The sequence below is a fragment of the Triticum urartu genome, chromosome 7A (assembly GCF_056163025.1).
Source record: "Triticum urartu cultivar PI428250 chromosome 7A, HENAU_Tu73, whole genome shotgun sequence".
NCBI classification, from domain to species: Eukaryota; Viridiplantae; Streptophyta; class Magnoliopsida; order Poales; family Poaceae; genus Triticum; species Triticum urartu.
Window position 1 is genome coordinate 59858668 of NC_141879.1, and position 20228 is coordinate 59878895.

A 20228-nucleotide genomic window follows, 5' to 3' on the forward strand; every position below is an offset into this window, starting at 1 on the left:
TTCAGTTGACTGCCAATCTGCCTCTCCTCTGCTGGAGTACTCTGCTAGTCTAAAAATTATGAGAATTTACTAAAACCGGTCTAGTCTGAAACTTTTGCTAATCTGTTTCAGTTAATTACGAGTTCTGACTTGGTAATGGTCTCAAGACTCTGAACAATTTTCGGATTGTAGACATCGTGACAGTTGCTAAAATCCACACTGAAACTTGATATGGAGAGTATTGCTTTCCATTCTGCTCTGCTTTGATTCAGATGATCCAGTTATTCTGTTTAATACCATATATGTGCCGGTAGCTAGCTAGTGGAATACTTGGGAACTTGAAAACCCAAACCAGTTTAGTCTGCCTAGTTCAGTTTCACAGAGAAGATAAATATTTCTGTTTTTTAGCCTACTGTAATTGTTTCGAGTAACGCGTGGACAAAATTCAGGTTCTGTTCCACAGCACATTCTCTACATTGTTCTGAGGTTTTGTACATCATCTTTCTTTTTGATCTTGTGTTATCTGAACCTGTTGCAGTACCTATGACACATGATGCCTAACTGCTTATCTATTTTTCTGCTAATTCAGCCCACGCGGCGCTACGGTACGCGGATGTCGATGCAGAGTAGATAGAAACCAGAGCCAGGACCTCTTGAAGTCGCCTTCCTGTCCACCTCTTCAGAAGCAGCGTCGCCTCGGACACGATGACATTAGAACCCAGTTCCTTTTGTTGAGATATGGGTTCATGAAAACCCAGCAGTTTCTTGTGTTTCTGCTAGCTAAACTTGCTTTCCTCAACTGACAGTAGGGCAAGTATTTGCTCTGTCATCGCGGTTCTAAAATCCTGAAACTGTTCGAAAATGGTGCGTGACATATATTTGTCTGTAATGAGTTGACAATGGCCAGTACTTCAACATTGCTAGCAGCATTTTTTTCTTAGATGAAGCACAGATGTGGTGGTCCTTGCAATGAGTTGAGCACTTGAGTTTTGTTGTTCTACTTAGAGTTTTAGTTCATCAGCAGACTGAATTTTGTGTTTTGACAGAGATCGAATTCTGAACATTTTGTGTTTTAACCTTGAGTTTTGTGTTTTTCTTTTTTATATTCTTGTCTAAACTTGTTGCAGCACCAGTTACGCATGAAAACCCAAACCAGTCCAAGAGTTTTATGCTAATTCAGCCCACACGGTGCTGCGGTATGCGGATGTCGATGCAGAGTAGAGAGACACCGCCCTAGAAGTCGCCTTCCTGTCCACCTCTTCAGAAGTGTCACCGCCTCGGACGCGATGACATTAGAATCCAGTTCCTTTCGTTGAGATGTGGATTCTGAAAAACTCAGCATGCAGTCTTGAGTTTCTGCTTAGCTAGGCTTGGTTTCTTCTTCTGACAGTATATGAAACTATTGCAGAGGCCGGGGGTTTAACCTCCTTTTCTAAAAAAAGACAGTATATGAAACTATTAGCTTTGCCATCACGATTCTGAAATTCTGAAACTGTTTGACCATGACACTTGCCATTAGTCTATAAAAATGCATTGACAATGGCCACTACTTAAACTTTGCTAGCTGCATCTCTGTTAGATGGTGTCGGTACAGATGTGGTGGTTCTTGCACTAAGTGGGAACTTGAGTTCTGTTGTTTTGCTTAAAGTTTCAGTCTATCAGCAGGGAGTAAATATATATTTTTTACACCAGCAGAAACTGAATTTGTTGACAGATATCGAATTCTGAACATGGCGATGCTAATGTGCCCGGACACGACTTGCTGCATTTTGCTGGGATATTTTTGAACAAAATTCAGATCGTATCCCACAATGCTGTAATAATACTTGTTTCTGCACATTCACACGACGACATTTTGCTTCTCTTGTTACATTGACGGACACTGAAAACGTTGCAGAGTCACTAAAATGTACTCCCTCTGTAAACAAATCTAAGCCCTCCTACATTTCTTTAAGGAGGGAGTATGTTTTTGGATTGTTTTCTTTCTTTTTGTGAAAGGGAGGCAAACCCCGGTGTCTGAAATGTATATTCGCGTACAAGACGAATTCCACTAATCTTGCATCAAAAATAAGAGAGGAAGAGAAAGTTGGAATTACTCATTGTCACGATTTCATCCAAATTGAACAGTCTTCAGTGAAAATGGGTGTCCATTTGTAGTTCCGCACCTGCTTTGGTTAACATTGTTTTTGTATGACCCTTGCGTCCGGAAGGATTTGTACAGTGAACAGAAAGGGGATATAGCTCAGATGGTAGAGCGCTTGCTTAGCATGCGAGAGGTATGGGGATCGATACCCCACTTCTCCACTTTTTTTTTCTACAATTCTCTGTAAAGAAAAACTAACTTGATTCTTGACTTCACTTTTGCAAACTCCAAATCTCCCAAACACGCGAAAAATCCTTCTAGACATAAAAGTAAAAACAAAAACATGCGCACAAATATATCTTTTCTGCAAGCCAAAGCAGTGCAACATTCTGAACATGGCTGCGTGCCTGGTGTGCCGTCCTTTGTATGCTCGATTTAGCATATCCCATGCCTGGTGTGCCTTTCCTTGAGCAATAATCAGGTTGTATCCCCATAATACTGTAAGAATAATAGTTTCTGTACTTCTCCAATATCTGCTTTTTGTTTTGTTTTGTTTTTGCACATATGTACTATACAAATTCTTCTCCATAATACTGTAAGAATAATAGTTTCCTTGAGCAATAATCAGGTTGTATCCAAATTGTTCTGCATTTGGTTTATTCAGTCGCCAAATCTCGGCAATGCAGTATCAACATCAGGACACAATTACAGCATTCCAGTAAAAAGACCGGCTGTTATCTACACCAGTGGGCTTCTGCTACCGTATCCATCAGTAAATTCAGTCCCTCAAATGCTGGGCTCAAGGGATCAAACGTGAGATATAGCCATGAGGAATCGAGAAAGAGGAGGTGCTCCTCTGTTTCTCACATTTTTCTGGTACCTAGTGCCCGCCAGCAGTAGCTCATGCCACTCGGGTTTCTCTGGTCACTTAGGACGTATTTGGTTGCCGTTTGCTACAGGGCTTGCATCGCATACACTTCTCAAACCAGCCTGGTTTAGCAAAAACAGGCTCTAATACGCCATCTGCCAGTTGTTTAGTTGCCTGCATCTAGTGTCCCTGCATTAGGTAATACCCAAGTGCATTTTGTTTGGTTGCCTGCATTGGCCCGAGCGGCACATGAACACGGCGTTTGGTTGCATACGGCGTACATGTTGTGCCTACCTTGTATCCTAGTTGGTGAGCTTACCCACACCTAGCACACCAACGCCACAGCATACCAATGGCGATGAACTGGGCGAAGATGATGAAGTTCTTCATCTTCGGCCCAAACTGGCGATCCACCTTGACACCTCTAACCTTGCAATTGTCAACAGTGCTGTCGTGCTTTCACACCCACTCGGAGTAAGCTTGTTTTGCTGCCTGCCTAGCCTTGAACCCTCTATGTGTGTTGTTGCTATACGATGCCACATGTGCACTGGCTTCTTCCCATGAACTATAAACCCCTGGGACCTTACCGATGAACACGGCATACCACTTGCCCTAGCAATGCACAAGAGCAAGAGTTGAAGCAGCAAATCAATGGAGCACACAAGTAGCAAGTAAAGTAGCACACAAACAACAATGGAGCAGAAGAGAAGTAAAACATGCATGATCATACGGCATAGCAAGTTCTTCCTAGCACTATCTTGGTGTTAACCTACCACCACATTCAAAAGAGGGTGTCGTCCTACCACCGCAAGTTCACCATCAGCTTGAGGGGCTAGTATATACCACCTCACGAAAATATACAGACCATCAAATAGTTTTTGAGCCCTAGCTACACAAAATGTACGTCGTCATCGTCATCGTCATCATCATCGCCACCGCCATCGTCGTCGGGGATCATGCACACTCATAATTTTGCTGATTCACAGTTTTCGCAGCAACACCTCTAGATGCATCGTCTCTGTTTCCATTTTGTTCCCTCTAATAAACCTGGTAAATATGCAAATTCAAGTCATCCATGTCTGCATCAAGACTTGTAGCTCACACGGTGACGGTTTTACCTACGAAAAGCCGAAAACTGCTGGAACTTGACCAGTTAAGTTTCTTTCTGGGGTTCTTGCAAGACCAGATGGACAATCCAGATTTTTCAATAATTTCAGTCTTTGTTTTGTGTTTTCACTAGAGATGGGAATATTTGGTGTAGAGGAATTTATATGAAAAAGTCTTCAATTCATCTGGCTGATTATAACGCACGCGTCCGCCGCCTAGTGCACCGTCCGATCGGCCGCGTGATTCGGTAGTGCTACCGTGCGTGGCATGTTTTTCTTTTTCACGTGCATGGTCCCTTGGGCATAGCTAGTTTAAGGACAATGCTTGGTTTTCAACAGGTGGATCTTTCGCGCGTCCGCCTCCTTCTCCTCTTTACGACACGTGTCCTGCATGAGTTCCTCCAGTACTATTTCTCATGGTTTTGTGCGACCCCTGTTTTCTACAACATCATCTGTGTTACAAAAATTTCTTCCGCAACAACACCTATGTTAGTACAAAAATGAAGACGAACAATTTTTTTCCAACTTCACTAGTGGAAGTTTGCCTCTGCCAGACCGTGCCACCCATGTTGCAGAAAAGTAAAGACGTTTTTTTTGCAAAACCATCTATGTTGCAAAAATTCCTTCCGCAACAACACCCATGTTGCAGAAGTTTGTACGTAACATGCTCTTTTGTTGCAAAAGTTTTTACGTAATATAATCTTTTTTTTGAAAAATTCCGCAACATGCTTTTTATTGCAAAAGTTTTTCTGCAACATAAACTCTACCGCAAAGGTTTGTACAACCTTATCTATGTTGCAAAGTTATTCTGCAACAAAGCGCTTGTTTCTAAAACTCGACCGTTGTTTCGAATATTAATGGGTCGGGGAAGACGACCGAGCCGCACGCCAGAAGTAGATCGGACGGCTGCGCGCGCGTACATCAAACGGCCGTCGAGGTGGCGGATGTTTCATACGGATCAGCCGGCGGACTCCCAATTTATATTGTGCACAATTCAGATCTGCAAAAACAAAAACCAAACGAAAAAAAAAACTTGGAGAAGTGGGGTAGCGATCCCCATACCTCTCGCATGCTAAGCGAGCGCTCTACCATCTGTGCTACATCCCCTGAATAGTCACCTCTAATTAACAAAGGCAATTAGTACCGGTGCTAATATGGCGCAGGAAAAAGAATCCCACCGCCGGTCGTGCTCCTCATTCCGCATCCAGATTTCCGCTCGCAGTTGCCCACTGCTTGCCGAAGTGCCTCAGAAATCTGTCCTCCAGAGACGCTGGAACGAACACCGTCGCCCTCCAAAGTAGAGTAAACCCTCTCGGATCTGGAATTTTTTTTGACCGAGTCTCATTCATTGGAGGTTTAGACCCATCCAGTTTGATGACACGTGGCCGGCACAATCTCAACTCAAGCAGTCAATTCCTAGCTAGCTTCCTAATACCAATATCATATCCGTCGCATTTTTCTATCTTTCCCCTTTTTGATTCACGTATCTTGCTTGTTTTTTTCATTATTATTTATGGACGCGTCTAACCGGTGGCCGGCTGCCCACTAGCACTCCGTGGTGGCCGTCCGAAAAAGGTAAGTTTTTGTCTTCCCGGCTCGTATTAGAAAAAGTAAACAGGTGTGGACATATGTGAAGAGTATAAATAATTGCAAAGCATCCATGTAAACAAATGTGAACGCATTTAATTTGTGTTTTCAGTTTTTAAAAAAATCATAACTTTCAAACCGCGTGTCGAAATTAAGATCCGTTTTCACTTTTGGAACCCTCGTGGCATGCTCTTCGAAACTAGATACCGCATGGCTATGTTTTGACAGAAAAAAAATTGTGCAATTTTCTCTCCGTTTTGTGCAACTGCCTAGTCGTCGGTGTGCAACTACCTGACAGGGATGTGCAACTTTTCTCCTATACCATAAACATGCAGATTTCATTGATGGTGCAAAACTAACTCCTTCTCATTGATGGTGCAAAACTAACTCCTTCCAATGAGATGTGCAACTTCGTCTGTTACCTAGGCCAACTGCATAGTAGTTGATCTGCAATTTTTCCCTGCCCGTGGATGTGCTTCACTATTTGCTGCATCGACCAACAACCTAACAGTGGATGTGCAACTTCGTATACTGCCACGGCCAACTGTCTAACTGTGATTTGCAACTTTCTCTCGTACCCCATGGATGTGTAGTTTTCCTGCTAGCACACGGCCCAAACCACCCCCTAGTGAGTTTTGCAACTTTAGCACTCTGTTTATATGCAAACTTTTTACAACCCTCGTGAATGTCAATTTTTTACCATTCAACTATCCCTGCCTGTGAGATGTGCAACTTCGTAGATTGCCCCTGGCCAACTACCTAGCAGACTATGTGCAACTCTATTTGTTGGTCCCGCCAACTGAAAATACAGGTCCACAAATAGAGAGCGTAAGGAGTTGCACATTGACTAATAGGCAGTTGGCTTGAACGATAGACTAAGTTGCACATATCCCTTGCAGGGGAGGTGGGGGTAGGGTGTGCCAACAGTGAAAAACTACGTATCCATGAGTAGGGAGGAGGGTTGCACAACGACTACTAGGAAGTTGGTCGGGACAGTAGACTAGTTGCACCATATAGCACGAAAGTTGGCATCGAAAAAATTTCATCGAAACATACCCATGTGGGATCTAGTTTCAAAGATCTTGTCACGAGAAATCCAACGGTGAAGACGGATCTAAATTCTGACGTATGGTTTGAAAGATACGACTTTTTAAAAATTTGAAAAACCCGAAATAAATAGACGTGGATCTGTTTTTCATCACATTTGACAAGTCTGACCGCATTTAATGCTAGTAGTCACATGCACTAGCAGACAATACATGCATGTATGCATGCGAGTGACAGAGCGGCCGCTCGTTCTCTCCAATGAGCGCGTGCGCACTTTTAAGATTTCAGGTATTATTAATATATCAGCGAGCAATCGGCATGCCGGACAGGGGCGACACGGCCGTGTTGGACGCCCTGCCCAAGTGGCTCGTCATCGCCGACATCCTCGTCCGGCTGCGCACCGTACGTGAGAGAATGGAGGCGCCAGCAAATATATCAGTAAAGAAGTCACTAACAATAAGAGCAAAAGACCACAACCATACACTAAAATAACACTAGCTAACAGCAGCCTAGCTAACTACAATATCACCAGCCTTCCGGCAGACTACAACAAGGTGATTAAGATTGCACATCTTGTGACTTACTCCTGCAAAATTAAAAAAATCATGGGCGCAAAATTGTCGCCATGCCTTTTGTGTTTTCTTAACATGCAAACTGAAAGTAATCATGGGGAAAACAGTTCTATGGCATAGATACTCCATTGTTTACACCATCAACATGATGCTCAAGGTAGCATGAAAAATTACAAGCACCAAATGATTCCATCATCCAAAGTGTTCAGTCCTACTAGAAGTACCAAATCGTAGACATGACTGGACAAAAAAAACGATACTCTCCAAGCGCACAGCAAACAAGTAGTAAAAACAAAGCATTAAGATGGAGCACGACATCTTATAGCACAAAGGAGAATGGAGGCTTCTTGTTCACAACTTCTTTTTGCGGCTCAAACAATGGAAGTGAAATCATGCCCTTTTGGAGGCGATGCCTAGTAAGTATCAAGAAGTCACCATGCCCTTTGCTTTCTACATTGCCTAAAAACACACCATCAATGTCACAATGCAAAATACGGCGAGGACACTGCTGAATCAACAGCTCGCGCTCGTTGATCATAGCCATTTTAGGAGTGTCTTTCCCTGTCAAATTAAGCGGTGGTGATGCCTCCATTGCTAACAAGTTAATCTGAAATTGAAAGCTCCACGTCTCGGCATCATAGTCCTGCAACACCCAAACATCTAAAGTGACACAGTTATGATCAGTGCGACACAAAGCAAGGGTGCTGCCCGTATCCAACAATGACACACAATCGCCGAGTTGTGCTGGGCGGCTCATTTTTCGGAATGTCTCAGCTATGGTGTCAAATACCGTTATGTTGAAATCCGTTAGCCAATGCAGGTTACCACGATGGAGGATTGGTGGGCAGTGGTAGGACCAGATAGCAGGAACAAACCTTTGTTCTGAAACTGCTGGCCATTGGATGCATCTTGGCTGGTCCGATCCCACTGTGAGGACGAAGTACTCAAGCAACTCAACTGCTACATCGCCCTTCGCGGCGGCGTTTATTGGGTATGACACCCATAGCACTCGGTGTTCTCCAAATGGGTGGTGCCGATAGAAGCCGACTAGGCTGACAGCCATGGTGTTTGGTTGTCGTTGAGGAGGATGTGGCATGGACGCCCACTTGTGGGTGGCCGGGTTGCAGATGTAGTAATTGGATTGCTGCGACAAGATGAGGAGGCCATCACAGGTGGCACGGTGTACAATTGTAGCGAATGCGTATCCGAGGACAGGTCGCAGCTTTAGATCATCGGAGGCTCCGAGGACGCGGCAGGTGTCCTTTAGGGGTCTGATGATGGGGAGCGAGTGCTGGCGGCGGTGGTGGCCGAGGATGAAGGCGTCGGTGGAAGTACCGCTACGCCACGACTTGCGGACAGCGCGGCAGCGGAGTACGTCTTTGACAGGCAAGCGGACAAGGATCTCATCGACGACGAGCCACTCGGGCAGGTCGTCCAAGACAGTCGAGCCGACGACGAGCATACTGATTCCTAGATGGGAACAAGAAAAGAGGATGAAGAAGAAGCAAACATTTAGTAGGATGCGTCGAAGCTTGGAAAGTGTTCCTAGAAAAGAAAAGCTGAAGGGATTTACTCTACTCTGGAGAATGGACGGAGAGAGCGAGGGCGGCGCCTATGTGTTGGTGCAGCCTCGACCTTGACGACACAGCCTAGGCTGCCGCGCCGTCTTCCAGCGAGGAGCTTGGCTGCTCCTTGGAGAGACTATACACATGCAGGGAAAGCTAAACTAACAACCGATTTCTCTGGACGGCCGCAACTCACGTACACGCGCGATTTCCTTTTCTTCCTCCACCCCTATACTAGGTGGGCTTCAAAGTTTTCCTTTCCTTTATCTCTACTCCTAATAGACGACTTGGTTGAATAGTCCCCCACTTTCAACCGGTTTATTTTCAACCGGTTTTTCTTTGTCCCACCTCCCACCAGCCCCTCCCACCGGTTTTTCTCTTTTCTCGTCTGACCGGCAATACCCAACGTATTTATGGTAATCAATCATAATTAATCCACGTATAGTAATAAATCAATCCAGGTATGGTAAGGTCATAACTCAGGAAATTTTTAATCCACGTATAGTAATAAATCAATCCAGGTATGGTAAGGTCATAACTCAGGAAATTTTGAATATGGTAATTATATGGTAATAAATTTAAATTACCCCAAAGGCTATCGATCCAGGTATGGTAAGGCCATAACTCGGGAAATATCGAATATGGTAATAAATTTAAATTACCACCAGGTATGGTAAGGCTATCGATCCAGGTATGGCACGCCCTCACCTGATCACCTATCACAATCTCCATCCCCACGCACGCACCAAAGAACCCAACCGGCACCAAACGCATCTCCTCTCGATCCCCTCGAGTAAACGCCGCCACCGTCGTGCGATCTTCCTGACACAGACGCCGTCGCCGCCTCCTTCCCACCTACGGCGTCCCCCACGTCCATGATGACGGCGCTCGCGTCCTACACTGACCCTCCGCCTCATATAGGTTGGTCGTGGATGGAGTGGGATGTGCCGCTGCTGTTTGGGGAGGCGCAATCACGATCTGGTTGGGATCTCAGTGTGGACTCATTCTCTGCGATGAAGGATGCCGCTGTCTCCCTGGCAAATGGGATCGGAGGAAGGGGCTCTATGTCGTGAATGTTGGCGAGGCAGCGGCCGAAGGCGAGCCCGACGGTGAGCACGAGTGTTCGTCCCATGAAATAGGCGGCCACGGAGGGCGGATCTGAGGCCACCCCAATCGCCGGTGGCCCTTCCTCCCATCGCTCATCGCCTCCATTCTCTCTCTCCTCTAAATCTCTGTCGCCCCTGCCTGATTCTGGCCGACGCCATACGGCTCTCGCATCGACCACCACCAGCACGGCTGCGGACGAGGCGCAACCGCAGACACCGCCGCCGCCATCCTCATCCACCTCCTCCACCATCCTTCCCAGCCGTCATCGGGGGCACCCGCCATCTGCGCTCTAGCCCACCCGCTCCCTCCTATCCCCTCCCCCTGCCTGCCAGCCCCGTGATCCATCGCACAGATGGCAGGTACTACAGCGACCTCCTCCCCAGCGGATCCGGCCTCCTCCGATGGAGATCCATCCCGGGCACCGCCTTATTCTCATGCGTGCACGTCTATATCAACGTCTCATTCCACCTCACCTGAGCCTTTACCTTCCCACCTCTGCTTCAGATCCACATCACTTTGCAAGGTATGTGCTTGATTGTTCCGAACTGATCGATGGATTGTGCAAGGTGCTTTGGGTGTCGTCATTGGCGTCAATTGTCACGCCATGCTACCATCGGAGGGGTCCCTCATCGATGATTAGGGTCTTCCGAACTGCACGAGCTCCATTGAGAAGGATGTTTTTAATTCTGGTTTTGCCTACATGCTTTCTTTGCCTGTATCTACTTAGCTAATGTCTTCTTATAGATAGTAGCTGCTGAAGTGGTGATCAAAGTTGTTCACTATAAGGAAACAACCATGATAACAAAAGTGTATATTCCCTGACCTTTGACCTGAAGTACCTTTTCATTAGAAACTTGCAACAACCAGGCATTGAAATTAGCAACAACTTCGTATGTACTGAACTAATTTGCAACAACACGTACTGAACTAAGTTAGGTTATGCTCATCGTTCCAACATGCTTAGTGATAACCACCTAGCAAGCTGATCAAACATGAAAAAATTGAAGTGCTACTGCTAATCGTACTATTCTGAATGTGAAAATCTATTTAATTGGCTCTTCTCTAATTGTACACTTGCATAAATCTCAGATCTAGCAAATTACAGTATAACCATAAAAGTCATGATTTGACTCCTATAGGACCTTTTGCACTTTAATATGACTAATAATTTGCCTTAATATCACAGATTGTATTACTACCTTTCTAAATGAATGACATTCAAGAAGGTCATTAAATAAAACCAAGAAATCCTTCTGGTATTGGAGTGTAGGAAAGTTGAGACTATAAAACCAAAAGGTTATATTTACGTTTATTAGAGAAGGTTCTTTACTTTTTATAGGAAAACACAAAATGTTGTGATGTAGAGTCTAGGTGGTGGGCCTCCTTGATCCACTTGGTGGATGAGGGCGACTCCGGTCCTGGCACCCATAGTGCCAGTGATCCAAAAATCATAGGGCCTGGATATAGCTCTAGCAGACATATGCGGCTTGCGCATCGAGCTTGGTCATCTCGAGCATGGAGATAGGCGAGTTGTAGACCAAGAGCTGGTACAGAGATAGGCGAGTTGTAGACAAGAGCTGGTGGGCAGCAAGAAACGCATGCACACCAAAGAACAAATCTGAGTCACATGCCTACTTCTATTGGTTTCTACAAAGAGCGGCTAGCTTAGATATTAGACCAGTCGGTCACTGTCGAGGTCGCCAAGGTGATCTTACAGCACCGCCGTGGGGATTTCTCATGATTTTATGTAGGCAAGCCGCAAGCGGTGGTGGTGATTGGCTGGGTGGTGTCGCTGCCTTGGGAAGAGACGAAGTGATGGTAAAAGTAAGCAGGATCCGATGATTCTTCCGTAGGGATAGCCAAAGTCAAGATGTCGACTACAGACTCGTCGCAGACTTGCAGTGAACCTGGATGCGGCGAGCCTGATTTGTGGATCGATGGCGGGTCTTGACTTTGTTAGGCCGGGATTGGATGGTTGCGGAGGGTGGTGTGCTTGGTTGGGTTCCCATGGAAGAATGTGGTCTCCTCGTGAATCTGGTCATGCCCATCCTAGAGAACATTGTGTCCCTAGCTCCCTCGAGGAGCAAGGACAGTGCAAGCGGCAGCAGGGGGTAGGGGTAGATGTGGGGAGGGATGTCGGCGGCTGCTCGAGGTCATCATGATAAAACCCTTGACGTCCCATCTTTATCAATGGAAGTGGAAGAGCACGAAGTCGAGATTGGATAGGAATTTGAGTTCTTTTTGGCACCGATCGGTTCCCCACTTTAGAGATGTATTTTTTTTGCGTGCGAGCAAACAGTGGGTTGATTCTAAAAGGGATAGGCACTTTTCAACAGAAGTGCATAACGGACCAAAAATATGACCTCATTTTATTCGTTTGATAGATATCGTATTATTCGTTGTTGTTCGTTCGGTGAAATTTCCTAATATTTGATTGTTGTGTTTCTAATTAGAGCACCCCATAATTACCCAATATGAGGGGATGATAAATGAAAGATACTGATTATAAATTTTGAAGAGCTCGTGGCAACGCATGGGCGTTATACTAGTAGTAATTTAAATTTAGAGATAGAACAGATTACATCGACTAGGACTAGCCGACTCAGTGTCCAACATGACTAGCGTACTGGCATTGGGTTCAACTGAACCCAACGGGTTTTCCTTGTCACGTATGCTATAGAGATACGTATGTGCTCTGAACCCAACAAATAATAAGGGATGACCCCATCAATTTTGAAAGCAACGCTCAATGGAAAGGCCAAAGGCCCACAAAGTGAATCGGCTTTGTGACAGGCCCGTTTGAGGTTTCGTGCAGCGATGAAGCGACAACGCGAGGCTGACTAGAACAAGGCGAAGCTGACTATCGATATCACATCATCACATCTAGTCATCTTCTCTCTGTTGTGCAACGCCCTATCTTTCTAATTTCTTATTCCGCGTACTTTGATTGATCTAAACAATCAAATGGAGATTCTCAAAGAGGTCACAGATCCGGTTTTAATTTTTTGGAAAAGGAGGCATTTTCATTTTTTGCCTTGACCATTAATTAAGTACAAGAGAGTTATTCAATTAATTAAAGAAAAAATGGATGAAAGCCATCGCAAACCGTTGAGCGACACACACAAATATCTCACACACACTTCTTCAAATAAGGCCTCGTCAAGACAACATGCAGGCATCATCGTCATAACTACTCCTCTAGAAGAAGATATTGCCATCGGTAAACCTTGACAAACAACTTGGACTTCATCAAAGACACCTGTCGATCCAACCCACATTGTAAAGGCCATGTGGAGTCATACGAAAAATCGCTCTAGAACTCAGTGACCTGCGACAGGACATCGCAACTCCGACTCTAAAGAAGAACAATGAAAGAGAACTAGGCAAGGCTGGTGCCGTGGAAGATCACCGAGGGGACCAGTTGTTGTCTAGCATCATATGCCACCAGGACCCCACCACTGTAGATCCACAAAAACAAACAAGCCGAGGCAATCCTACTGACATGCCGAAGAAGAGCCAACTACCTCAACCATTTGCCGCATCTCCGACATCGCTCTTCCCATCGTCATTGCCACATAGGCCTTGACGCCAACACTATGGCCTTCCACTGCACTCGGCAATGCCCAACTCCAAAAATGAAGCCCTCGAAGATGAATACGACACCAATGCACCGTCATCGTCCTATCACACAGGTTCAAGGGTTTCCTCGCGGATCCGGATAATGATGTGAGAGCATCTCTAGTGGCTTGTCTAAATTTGATAGTCTATATCTACATATACACAATGGTGTAAAAAGATTTTATTTTAGACAACCTAAGTTTTCTAGCGGATTGTCTATATACATGATGTCTATATTCTCTTTCATATATTTTAATAGTATCTTATAGCAGCTATATTTTCTAAAAATCTTATGTTGGTCATTTATGAGTTGTTCTCATTTATTTTTTTTCATCCGCAAGACATATAAAGGAGAAAATAAACCAGCCGCGAAATTATTTTAGGTTCAACACTAGCAACACCCTATATAATTTACGAGAAATAAACAATAGCAACAGGTTCAACCCTGATGAGGCGGCGGTCCAGGCGCAACGACCTCCGTGTCCAGCGCCGGCGCGACCGCCTCCCTGCCGACGTCCTCCAATTGCTCCGAATTGGTGAATGGCTGAGCTCATGAGCCAACATTTTTGGTTTAGACATTGTGGCTTGGTTGTCCAAATGTGGACGACGGGTAGCTAGTTTGGACATTGTCTAAATTTTATACAACGCAATAGACAAGCCATTGAAGACGTTTTTTGGCATGTGGTAGTCTAAATTTGGTATAGACCACCATTTGCACAAGCCACTAGAGATGCTCTGACAATTCAAGGCCACCCATGGGCCGTAGGCAAAGTGCATTAAATGCGGTACTTCGTGCCCTTATTCGTGATGTTATCTTTTAGTGCTATACTCTTGTTGTAAGACGTTGATTATGAGATTTTACACATAGTTAATTTGTATCAAATCATGACACCAAGTCAATGAGTCAACCCAATGGCTAAATTTTCTGGCTCCGCCCTCGACGACACCAACACATATATGTATGACTACGAAACTTTTGAATGGGTCAATTACACCACCGATGCTTAAACTTGGTAAAAAGAAAATCACTTTAGTGACAAAACTTGCGGCATACATTGAACTGGTGTCACAACTAGGCTTGGGTGTGCAAATACGATGCAAAACTCGTTCGAATATGCATGCGGAGCTGACGAGACGTGACAGCGTGGCGTGGGGCCCATTGTTAGTGACCTCCCGGTGTAAACTAGGGTTGTGGCGTGTTATTTTTGCAAAAACACCCTCGAATCTTTTTCCCGCAAGGGAAAAACCATGACAGGCACGGGACCAACCTGTTAGGGAAACATCACAAATTTTACATTAGAATGAAAAATTGCACCCTTGAAGATTCAGACTGGTGACTTCGAGTCATCCCGCTCGCTCGGCTAGTTACCCTACATCGATACCATTTGATGACCTAGGTGGATACACATTTCTTATATATTTTTTCCATAAACAACATAAATTAAGAATTTTAATAATTCCAAAAAATGCTGCCGGGGGGTTTGAACCTGCGACTTGGGCAAAAAACAAGATGAGCTGGCCACTGCATCCACATTCATTTGATCCTTGTTGCGATTTTTATCCATTTTCTCACTAATACACCGCACTCATGGGCTAAAACACACTATGTTTTTCATTTTAAGAAATTTGTGAAAAATATTGAAATACTAATTACAAATAATATACATACAAATAAAATAAATTACACAAAAATATGCTCATCTAATTCCAAAAAATGCCCACCGATTAATTTAACAAAAATCCATAAAATTCGATTACCACTTATACAAATATTTGTATAAATTTAAAAAGTGTTTGCATATAAGATAGAAATACTAAAGTAATTATATATATACTTGTAAGTTCAAAATTTTACAAGTTTTTTAATAAAATATTCATTAGTATATAAAAATTTCATGCTAGATTTTTTTTAATTTTGCTTTAAAAGTTTGTATGTGTTTTGATAAAGTTTGTGTGTTTTGAAAAATAAATTAAATAAAAACAAATATATGAATGGGAAAAAAATATGAACCTAATGTGTCATCTGGAGATTCTCAAATGAAGATGTATGTACAATTATATGTATATTATTTATAATTAGGATTATCATATTCTTTTTACAATTTTCCAAAATAGAAGAAAAACAAAACACATGTTGAAAATGGGCCGCACTAACGGCAGTCTACTTTCGCCCATGGGCGCGGTCGGTTGTAGACATAAAAAGTACGGAAATGTTAACGCCCACACGTGTGGGCGTTTGCACATCACCCACACTCGTTTCGCCACGTATGAATAGATGACATCAGCAGAATTTTTTTTTGTTTTTCGGCTTAAAAATGTTGTATCTCCTAAATAAAAAAGCAAACTAAAAATCCGTTTTCACTATTAAATCCGTCTCGACGAGATCTTTAAAACTAAACCCCATGTTGATATGTTTCGACGAATTTTTTTTTGCCAGAAGTTGCCACGATGTTTACACTTCACTTCAGTTGCCATATGGCTTAAACTAAAGTTGCCATGTGGCAATTTTAGTTTGTAGATCATGGCAATTTTAGTATTTTGATGATGGCAACTCCAGTACTTTGACCATGAAAATTATTTTTTGTATGAACCATGACAATTTTACGTGCATGTATCATGGCAATTTTAGTTTATGGTTCATGGCAAGTCTAGTTTCTTAATTCCCCGTTTTTTAAATATCAAAATTTACTTTTAAATGTAGAAGAAAATAGCTGAAACATATCATGGTAACTTCAGTGTAAACATCATGGCAATTCATATGCAATAGACATGGCAACTTTTAATTCAAATTTTTTTTCATCAAAACATGTCAACGTGGAATCTAGTTTCGAAGATCTCATCGCGAGGGATTTAATGGTGAAAACGGATTTTCAATCGGATTTTTCATTTAAGAGAAAAAACATTTTAAAAACTGAAAATCTAAAAAGATTCCTGCATGCATGCATGCGATGAGATGGCAGTCTGTTTACATTAGAGAGGTGTGGTGCGTCTCCCTTCGCACCACACGTGTGGCAGTTAGCGCGACCCAAAAAGTAACAATCCGATGTAGATACTAAAATGCCTTTGTTGGGGTGGCAGGTCCGTCAGCTTGTGTGCCTCGGGTCCCGTGTTTGAACCCTCATGACCGCATATTTTTTTGTTGGAATTAAAACTCTTAATTTATGTCCTTAATATAAGAACTGAGTATGCTTATAGGACATCAAGCGTTATCGTGGTGGGTTGGCTAGCTGTGCGCATCAGTTTGCTTTTGGTCGCGGTTTGATTCCTCGAGCATGTAATTTTTTCATTCTAACAAAACTTGTGCGTTTTCGCTGACAGGCGGGTCTCGCAACTGTCAGGTTTTCTTTTTTGCATGAAAAATAAAAGTCAGGGGTGTTTTTGCAAAAAAAAACACGCCACACACCTGGTCTACATCGCCCGATACTGAAAATGAGCCCCCACGTCACTGTCATGCCTCGGCAGTGCCACATGCATATACAAACGAGTTTTACATCTTATTTGCACGATGAGCCAAGTTGTGGCACCAGTTTAATGTATGCCGCTAGTTTTGGTACTAAAGTGATTTTCCTCGCCAAGTTTAAGCATCGGTGGTGTATTTGACTCCTTTTTAATCTAAAATGCTGCTACTTCAGTGTCGTTCTGTTTGAGCGACAAGTATTTTTGGGCGGAGGGAGTAGTTTGAAATATCCAACACTCTAGACACACTACTGGAATTGTGTTTGCCAAGTTCTCAAGGTTTGTCGAGTTTCTTTTATCGGGAGATCGGTAGTGGCGGACATATGTGAAGGAAATATGCCCTAGAGGCAATAATAAAGTTATTATTTATTTCCTTAAATCATGATAAGTGTTTATTATTCATGCTAGAATTGTATTAACCGGAAACATAATACATGTGTGAATACATAGACAAAACAGAGTGTCACTAGTATGCCTCTACTAGACTAGCTCGTTAATCAAAGATGGTTATGTTTTCTAACCATGAACAAAGAGTTGTTATTTGATTAACGAGGTCACATCATTAGTTGAATGATCTGATTGACATGACCCATTCCATTAGCTTAGCACCCGATCGTTTAGTATGTTGCTATTGCTTTCTTCATGACTTATACATGTTCCTATGACTATGAGATTATGCAGCTCCCGTTTACCGGAGGAACACTTTGGGTACTACCAAATGTCACAACGTAACTGGGTGATTATAAAGGAGTATTACAGGTGGCTCCAAAGGTAGATGTTGGGTTGGCGTATTTCGAGATTAGGATTTGTCACTCTGATTGTCGGAGAGGTATCTCTGGGCCCTCTCGGTAATGCACATCACATAAGCCTTGCAAGCACTGCAACTAATATGTTAGTTGTTAGATGATGTATTACGTAACGAGTAAAGAGACTTGTCAGTAACGAGATTGAACTAGGTATTGGATACCGACGATCGAATCTCGGGCAAGTAACATACCGATGACAAAGGGAACAACGTATGTTGTTATGCGGTCTGACCGATAAAGATCTTCGTATAATATGTTGGAGCCAATATGGGCATCCAGGTCCTGCTATTGGTTATTGACTGGGGACGTGTCTCGGTCATGTCTGCATTGTTCTCGAACCGTAGGGTCCGCACGCTTAAACGTTACGATGACAGTAATTATGAGTTTATGCATTTTGATGTACCGAAGTTAGTTCGGAGTCCCGGATGTGATCACGGACATGACGAGGAGTCTCGAAATGGTCGAGACATAAAGATTGATATATTGGAAGCCTATATTTGGACATCGGAATTGTTCCGGGTGAAATCGGCATTTTACCGGAGTACCGGGGGGTTACCGGAACCCCCCGGGGGGTTATTGGGCCAACATGGGCCTTAAGGGAGAAGAGGAGAGGAGGCAAGAGGTGGCCGCGCGCCCCTCCCCTTCCTAGTCCGAATAGGACAAGGGAAGGGGGGCCGGCGCCCCCCCCCTTTCCTTCCTCTCTTCCTCCTATTCTCCCCCTTCTCTCCTAGTCCAACTAGGAGTCCTACTCCCGGTGGGAGTAGGACTCCCCTTGGCGCGCCACACCTTGGCCGGCCGCCTCCTCCCCTTGCTCCTTTATATACGGGGGCAGGGGGCACCCCAAGACACACAAGTTGATCCTTGAGATCGTTCCTTAGCCGTGTGCGGTGCCCCCTGCCACCATATTCCACCTCGATCATATCGTTGCAGTGCTTAGGCGAAGCCCTGCGTCGGTAGAACATCAAGATCGTCACCACGCTGTCGTGCTGACGGAACTCCTCCCCGAAGCTTTGCTGGATCGGAGCCCGAGGATCGTCATTGAGCTGTACGTGTGCTAAGAACTCGGAGGTGCCGGAGTAACGGTGCTTGGATCGGTCGGATCGGGAAGAAGATGTACGACTACTTCCTCTACGTTGTGTCAACGCTTCCGTTGCGATCTACAAGGGTACGTAGATCAGACTCTCCCCCTCGTTGCTATGCATCACCATGATCTTGCGTGTGCGTTGGAATTTTTTTGAAATTACTACGTTCCCCAACAGTGGTATCAGAGCCAGGTTTTATGGTTTGATGTTATTTGCACGAGTAGAACACAAGTGAGTTGTGGGCGATACAAGTCATACTGCCTACCAGCATGTCATACTTTGGTTCGGCGGTATTGTTGGACGAGACGACCCGGACCAACCTTACGCGTACGCTTACGCGAGACCGGTTCCCTCGACGTGCTTTGCACATAGATGGCTTGCGGGCGACTATCTCTCCAACTTTAGTTGAACCAAGTGTGGCTACGCCCGGTCCTTGAGAAGGTTAAGACGGAGTCTATTTGACAAACTATCGTTGTGGTTTTGATGCTTAGGGTAAGATGAGTTCTTGCTTAAAGCCCGTAGCAGCCACGTAAAACTTGCAACAACAAAGTAGAGGACGTCTAACTTGTTTTTGCAGGGCGGTTTGACGAGTTCTACCTTTTACATACTCGGCAGTAGTTATATGACATTTTGCTGAGCTCCCAATAAAAAGACTCGACAATATTAATGATTGTCGACCCAGTCAACCGAGTCTGTTCGTCGAGGGTGGAACTCGGCAAATGCGCTGCTGAGTTCCCTTGAAACTCGGGAAAGTAGGCGATTACAGTAATGACATGAAGACAAGAACGATCTGAAAGGGGCAAGGATAAACTGACAAAAAAACATGTTGTACTATGCAAGGCTTCCTCGGGAAGAAAGCAGTTAGCGACCTCATGGCGAGGCATCGAAATCCTAATGCAAGATGAGGGGAAAAACCTTGGCGTACTATGCAAGGAGGAACATGGGCACTGCGAAACCTATAACACTGTAAGGGTGTTCAATTGGGGTCCAACTGTAAGACGATCTTGGCACATGACTAGGTCGTACATACAAAAGAACAGTGCAGAAAAGAAATGAAGGGGAAAAACTTGTTTGTTCTACCTCTTGCATTTTTATTCTACTCTCCGTTCTTGATTTAATTCAAAATTTGTGCAGCTATGTGTGCTGGCTCATGTCACGATCTCTTGATGGCAAGGGGTGTGACAGTTGGTATCATATTTGGGTGATCTCGGAGGAAGGTCAGGCTTGTTGCCGGCCGAGTTGGCCACTCCCTTAAAATCCCATGTTGACCACTTTGTTTGCGATGGTGGTGTGGCGCTTGTTTCCCTCTAGAACACCACGAACGACATTTGTTTGTGGCCGGGGGGGGGGGG

General features: G+C 44.2%; 1 protein-coding gene across 1 annotated transcript; it reads right to left on the reverse strand.

Moving 5' to 3' along the window:
• Positions 1 to 7561: 7561 nt before the first annotated feature.
• On the reverse strand, positions 7562 to 8704 carry LOC147957746 (F-box/LRR-repeat/kelch-repeat protein At2g27520-like). The gene has a single exon (XM_087536448.1). The coding sequence runs from the start codon at positions 8702 to 8704 to the stop codon at positions 7562 to 7564; it is 1143 nt and encodes a 380-aa protein (XP_087392574.1).
• Positions 8705 to 20228: the final 11524 nt, after the last annotated feature.